Source organism: Mixophyes fleayi, chromosome 8, assembly GCF_038048845.1.
Source record: "Mixophyes fleayi isolate aMixFle1 chromosome 8, aMixFle1.hap1, whole genome shotgun sequence".
In the NCBI taxonomy this organism is placed as follows: Eukaryota; Metazoa; Chordata; class Amphibia; order Anura; family Limnodynastidae; genus Mixophyes; species Mixophyes fleayi.
Genome location: NC_134409.1, coordinates 28296624 through 28304163, shown reverse-complemented (window position 1 = coordinate 28304163; position 7540 = coordinate 28296624). Strand labels below are relative to the sequence as shown.

The 7540-nt window shown below is 40.7% G+C and overlaps 1 protein-coding gene across 1 annotated transcript; it reads right to left on the bottom strand.

The window, feature by feature from the left end:
• Nucleotides 1-261: 261 nt before the first annotated feature.
• On the bottom strand, nucleotides 262-7110 carry ARPC5 (actin related protein 2/3 complex subunit 5). The gene is made up of 4 exons (XM_075182239.1): nucleotides 6879-7110; nucleotides 4204-4276; nucleotides 2276-2452; nucleotides 262-2106 (listed from the first exon to the last, which is right to left on the bottom strand). Exons 1-4 carry the CDS (start codon nucleotides 7016-7018, stop codon nucleotides 2044-2046), a joined length of 453 nt encoding a protein of 150 aa, XP_075038340.1. The 5' UTR covers nucleotides 7019-7110; the 3' UTR covers nucleotides 262-2043.
• Nucleotides 7111-7540: the final 430 nt, after the last annotated feature.

The following is a 7540-nucleotide window of genomic DNA, read 5'->3' as shown; positions in this document are numbered from 1 at the left end:
CCCTTACATATCTCAACAGTTAAATTATTTTGTTGTAACAAAAGGGTATTTACACAAATCCACATTTAATGTGCTAACTTAAGCTTCAGGTTATTCTCAGTAGAGATCTGTATTTATCCCAGTCATGTTTCCTTTTTGGGGTTGATTTTTCTAGTACATTTGTGAGAAGTTTATCCCAAGCACTGGCTTTGTAAAGTAATACACAGCAAAAAAAAAAAAAACCCAAAAAATGCAGTATTCAATAAAAACACATGAAAACAATTAATCCAAATCAATATTTATTCGTTAAAAAAAAAAAAAAAAACATCAAAAGAAACCCCCCCCACAACATAGCAACCTTTAATTACGTCAGTGCTTCGGGCCCAGTAAAACAAAGGTCAACATTAGAGGCCCCTAAAGCAAGTATGGGATTAAGGCTTCAACCATGTGGGTATGTGGTTGTGAGGTGTTAACTTGTAATCCTATCTGCCTAACCATGAACAAGGAAAGTCCCGTCATTTTGTCTGCTCTGCAGAGAAAGCGGGATATGCACAACCAGAGCTACTACATGGATCCCTGTACCAACATCAAATTCATTAACTCTTTCAACCATGAGCCTGTCAGGAAGAGGCGGAGACCATGAAGCCAACCCTGCACTTGGGTACTTTCGGATTGTCAAAAAGCACCACGATGGGAGATTTGATAGTACACAAGAGCTGTTTATAGCAGATCCTTTAGGACATACAAGTACTGGGTCGGACAACCTTTGGAACGCCAGCTGAACCAATTAGCTGTTCACTGAGCATCACAGGGGTGGTTGCCCAGCAACACGTTGGGTGAGCATCAGGAGATATACCAGCAACCAACAGCTGGAGGGTCAAAGTGTGCCTATCCCTTTACTATATGGTACAATTAATGAGGTTTGTAGGAAACCTAGATTGCTTTAATGTTCCTGCTCAAATCCTGTTGCTTTCATATTTAAAAAGAAAACTTGATCGTAATAAATGGAGCTGCCTGTTGGAAGTTAAAGACCCGTTTCACAATTCCAGTCTTTAAAGCCAGCTACAAGACACAGTTTTAAGGCGGTCTTTGTGTGGGCATTAACACTAGGCAGCGATATCCTTCGCACCTGGCCCAGGGTCACTAGAGACTAGAATTGAGAAACACTGATCAAGGCCACCGGTGGATAAGCAACAAATCAATGCATCATTCATTGACAACTTGTGTGGGCTCAGTCAATATTAATAGGCAATGTGAGCCATGTACATACCAATATAGATATAAGAAAGGTCACAATTTGATCTAAAATCCATCCAAATCTAAAAAGGACTGTAAACCAATTCTCTTTTACAAAGTACTGCTACTTTAAAGAGCACCTCAGTGCACTTTCAGTAGTTGACTCATGGAGCTCAGCGTGTTGGTTAAGGTATGGAACCCAAGTTGCTACAGCAGCATAAGGAATCATTTTACTGCATTACGTATCCCTTACACCCTTAGGACCTGAGGGAGATGCATGCAACAAAATCCAGGTGCCACCAGGTCTGCATTGGTTGAGCCTAGATAGGTCTCCGGACACTGTTCAGTGATATAAAAGCCTTAGATTGCAAAACGCCACTCCTGAGAGAATAATCCTAACAGTGGGGAATGTATGGCAGCAGCTGGAGTTAAAGGGGAAGTTTGAGATAGGTGCAGGGGCCAAGCTGTGGAGATTAGCCCTGCAAAGTATGGGGCTATAAGGCGCAATACAATTCAACTAGGAGCAGACAGCTCTGCAACCTAACCAATGGGGAGGATGACGGTTATTCAACAGAGCCCAGCTCATTGAGGGCATGTACTGAAAAGCGGATAATTTAACACTCATATCAACAGAGCACTGCACCCAAAGCACACTCTCACATGTAATGCGTAGTTCAAAATAGTATCAAAAATGAAAGCTGAAGGAGGGGAGGGGAGAATAGAAACGCGGGCAGCAACAAAGTAAGGGTTGGCCGGCCACAGCAAGGCTGCGGCTCAGAGTTTTGGTCTTGGCACCAGCTCTTCCATCTAACACAACCGGATGAACATTCAAACTGTCTTCCTGGCAGTCAGTACCCGGACTATGGAGCCAACTCCGCCCACCGCCAAAGCCTGCAAAGAGAAGTGGATAAAGTCAAAAAGTTGTTGCTTAACACATTCTCAAATGATCTATGAAGTTATACACAATAAAAAAAAAAAAAAAAAAGGTCATTTTAAAGGACAACCAAACCTAAGTTGATTTATACAAGACTTATATATTGTGTTACCAGCAAGTGCTCACCTTTTCATGCCACTGCAGTAGGACAGCACTGCTGTTGTCAGACGGACTCTCAAATCCTTTGTAGATGTATTTCATTAGCAGGTCCACGTTATTTTTGTCCAGAGACTGGACCGCCTTTTCTATCTCGTTGGTTTTAAAGGAGATCAGAACTCTCATCACTACACTCTCTGCACGATCCTGTGTCAGAAATGATAGCTATAAATATATTGTTTCCACCAATACAGAAAAATGAAATATACCCAGTGAGACAATTTGATTGTGACGACATGTTTTCGACTAGTGACAAATGATTTACCTCGAAATTAATCAAAGCTTCACTCGATATATCACCCCTGGTAAGATTGTGAGATCCAGTTAATGTTTAAGTGTGAAATAAGTCACTGATACTTAGGAGTAGCATTAATCATACAGAGGAAGTTCAGAGTAACATGTCAACCATTAACACAGCATAAATAAGAAGGACAATCATTAGCCACAAACCAAACTACATAAACTAATGTGGTCTCTGAAGTATTATTAGAATGTTTTAATATAGCACAAACACATTATGCAGCACTTTACAGAGAGTGTTTTATCATTCAGAATAGCCCTGTCCTAGCGGAGTTTACACATACAAATAAAGGAAGTGGATAGAAACATCACAGAGATAGGATCCTGGTCTGAATGCCATGGCACAAGCCCTGTAAGGCAGCAATGCTAACCAAAGTGCCGCCCAAAAGGTGTAGTTCCTGAATGTAATAACGTTCTTTGCCTGGTTTATTTTTGACTAGTTTTAGCTACTATGAATCTTGGTGTTTATGCGTTATATATATATATATATATATATATAAATGCAATTAATCTACCTGCACAACATGATAGTAACAGTGGCTAAGATATTTAGATATTGAAATTATCAGGAATGGACAATGTACACTGAACAAGATCTATATGTCTGAATGCATGTTAGTTACCTCTTTTGAAACATCATATACATTGTTATATTAAAGAGAAAATATATAAAGGATGAGTCTTAAATTAAGACCTGAAACATAGGCAGCACGGTGGCTTAGTGGTTAGCACTCCTGCCTCTCAGCACTGAGGTCATGAGTTCAATTCCTGACCATGGACTTATTTGTGTGGAGTTTGTATGTTCTCCCCGTGTTTGTGTGGGTTTCCTCCGGGTGCTCCGGTTTCCTCCCACACTCCAAAAACATACTGGTAGGTTAATTGGCTGCTATTAAAAATTTACCCTAGTCTCTGTTTGTTTGTGTGTGTGTATGATAGGGAATTTAGACTGTACCCCCCAATGGGGCAGGGACTGATGTGAGTGAGTTCTCTGTACAGCACTGTAGAATCAGTGGCGCTATATAAATAAATGGTAATGATGATGATATGTAACTAAATATATCCATTAAGCTATCTTTCAACCCTTGGCAGCAGGACGTCATGTTAGGAAGAAGTCATTTTTCTATTTGAGCCCATAGGGGGGTATTCAATTGTTAGCGAGTTCCGCTAAATACTCGCACTCTAAAAATATTACCGTTCATACGGTAAAATGCACGTAAATACCGTTCATACGGTAATTTACTCGCTGGATTTCAGCTCGCATAGTGTGGCTTTGAGCCTTGCCTTCCAGAAATATGCTGTGTAGATTCATACACAAGGCAAGTGTCATCACTGCAGCTTAAATAACTGCATGCACAACGTTTTGTCCTGTGGAAGTTCTCATTAGAACTGTCCTAAGGATATAGGATGAGTCTTCAGCCATCTGTAGAGAAGTGGGGAGGGAGTACTCTGTTTAACTTCACTTTTTAACAAAACAAAGCTGCAAGTCAGGGTTAAACAACTTCTTTTAATATTGGGGTTTGCAATTCAAGTAAATGTCCTTGTTTTTGGGGTGCACCCAGAACCATTCCCATTCCCCACCACTGTTGCTATGACCTTACCTTTACAGACTGATTCTTTGTGTTAATTGGTGGATTCTTCAAAGCAGCCTGAAGAGCACCCATCATGTTTCCTGTGCTTGGGTGTTAAGGGAACCACAGAACAAGAAAACACAGTAACAGTGACAAGAGCTTCCAAGAGAAGCCACTGGCTGATGTGTGTTGCTGGCATCCATCGCAAAGGCCAACAGCAAAAGCTGGTGCAGCCGACTAGCTAACAACATTTATTGGAAAGGCCACTCAGAGCAGCGATGTTATAATGTACTCTTGTAACAGTGTATCAATAAAATCTGACATATATGTTCCTTAGTTTGGATACAGCTGCAGATTAGTTTATAGCTATAATACTGATAGTAATGTTACTTATCTGATGCTTATGACTGCATTTTTATTTTAAAAAATCTACAAGATAAGCTTTTCAGTATTATCAATTAATTTAAGTAAAACTAAACATATTTTCTATGGTCATAAATGTAATGTGCAATATAATTTCTATACTGGGATAATACATTAATAACTATATCTGAACGTGAAATACTTAAGAAATGAGATTTGTTTGCCGTTGCTTTATAAAATGCTAAAAAATAAAAATATGAATGAATAGTGTTTTTCATAATCAAAGCCTCTAATGAACCTTAAGAGACAGCACAAAAAACACAGAGCTGCTTATATTATTTGTTTACTATTAATAAGGGACTGACATTGTCCAAGGGTTCTGTAAAAACAAAAAAGTGTTTTCTATGACGAGGTTAAGATTAAACTGATGAATCACCAACTTCAAGTGGTGACAGTGCGTTTCTGGAGTGAACCACTATCTTATGAATATTAGTCAGGCCTCTTGAATGCTAGTCATGAATTACCCCAATGAGGTCACTAGTTCTTAGTGAATTTATACTGAAGTGGAACCACAGCCTCATGAATGTTGGTGATGAATTATCTACCTGACCCCACACACACACACCCTTTCCATGTATCATACAACCAATGTGAATTATTTCAACATTCTAGCAGGCTGTACATTTTGAATAAAAAGATCAAGGTAGTTTAATAATAAAATGCTCTTTTAAAGCATAGGCAATGAGGGCATTGTTTCAAAGTAAATTTAGTCTTGTCTAATAGCATAAAATATCTATTGTTTTCTATTTTTACCAGACTCACACACCAACAGCTGTTATTTTATTAGCACTAATACACAGTGGCTAGTTTGGCCACAACTAATTGCATGCAATCACTAGAGTTTTCACTTATCTGCTGGTAATGATTATATGTGCATTATCTCAAATCATCCCATTTATCTTGATTGTTATTGTTTTATTTGCAAGTGGACATATAAATATATTACATTTCCAGAAATGCCTACATTAAAACATGTGGGGAAAAAGTGATGTGAAAAAAAATAATACATTTTTAAAAATTGCCATTATAGCCCCAGCCTTTCGATCACATTTTAAAAATTGTCTTACCCGGGTCAAAATACCTGGGTAAAAATAATGGTGCCTGAAGCTGTGTGTAAGTGCTAAAGTGTCCCACTTCACAATGCACGTTAGGGCATCAACACACTGGGCTTTCTAGAAGATAAAAGTCATTAGTTAATCATTTATTATTTAGAATGAAGACTTTCTCTTTGTTCTCTTCCTTACAGCTCATCATCTAAGGGCCAAAATTATTAAAAACCACAATAGCTGAATTCTTCAGGTATGAGGCTAGAAGGAAAGTGTGGATCTAAGTGCTAATATAATATACTCCAGCAAACGGACAAAAAGTAAATGTAAAAATATGCAAGACATGACCTGAATTTCCTTCTTCCCCAAGTCTGAAGCTCCCACTTCCTGCATTCCTAAACTGCAAGCAAGACAGAGCTTGCCTGATTCTACCACCAGCCTGAGCACTGTGTACTCATTGATAACACACAGTATAAGAGTTTCACAACTAAGGTGTGTATTCACCAGCAGTAGGTAACACGGCATAAAGTTCACAACAAATCCATTGTTCAATGCTCTCTAGAAAAGTGTGGACTGAGATCACTTTGATGCAATGATATTTTCTTTAACCGTCAATACTATGGGTGTTACAAGCAATCCCTGTCATTTAACGTGTACACTGACATGACGTATGAATGTTTTTAGGAAGTATACAGAAGTCCAAGTTGCAGAAGTAGAATATTATAATGACATTTGCACAAGACAGTGACACACAGGTTCCTCTTTACAAAGTGCACAGAGACAATCTTGTTACACACATAAGCTACTTATATTTTGTGATCTTCACTATGACAAGAGTGTACTGTGTAATCATAAATATATATAAATATGTAATCCCCCCCCCCTTTGTGAAACAAGCATTTAGGTGTTTAGTGGCCTGGCACACTTGTATTAGAAGACCCCAGTCTGACTCAATATACTGTAGGCTGCTAATGTATGAGTCAACAGTGAATGCACAGAATTATAACCCATATAAGGTCAGCTATATACCTAGCAGACATGTGAGGCGAGTGGTGAGCAGCCTACTAGACACACACACACATATTGCACACACCTAGTCAGTGTCCTACAAGCACATGCACAGGTATATATCTAGAAGACATTTAGGGTGAGGGGTGACCAGCCTACTATACACACACACACTGCACACACCTAGTCAGGGTCCTACAAGCATATACACAGGTATATAAAGGATATCCCCGGATAGCTCCGTCCACCTCCCCCTCGTCCGGTCCTTGCTGCCCATCACCCGCCTCCTCCTCATCAACGAACTTGTTCTCGTCATACTCGTCCACATCCACCTTCCGGAAGCGGGCTGACACCGTGTTCTTCGCCATCCTGAACCGGAGCACCGTGCAGCAGGCAGGGAGCGGCCGAGCTCAGTGCGCAGGCGCAGCGGCTTCCGCTTTGACTGCCGGCTTCCTGTCACTGGCTGTGCCTGTGTATGGTGCTGCTGACATGTACCCGGCAGGGGGCGGGGCCTAGCGGCTGTGTATGGTACTGCTGACATGTACCCGGCAGGAGGCGGGGCCTACCGCCTGTGTATGGTGCTGCTGACATGTACCCGGCAGGAGGCGGGGCCTAGCGGCTGTGTATGGTGCTGCTGACATGTACCCGGCAGGAGGCGGGGCCTAGCGGCTGCTGTGGTAGAACGTGGGCAAGGGCCGGGGGCATGGCAGGTACCCAGAACCCCCTGCTAGACAAAAACTGTGTTTAATAGGAGTCTAAAATGCTATATATCATGTCTAGAGCCTCTATCCTGCTTGTTTTCTGAAGGGGAGTGTCATTTACTGAGCATATTGTTTGCCTTATGTACGTTATTCATTCTCTCTCTCTCTCTCTCTCTCTCTCTCTCTTCA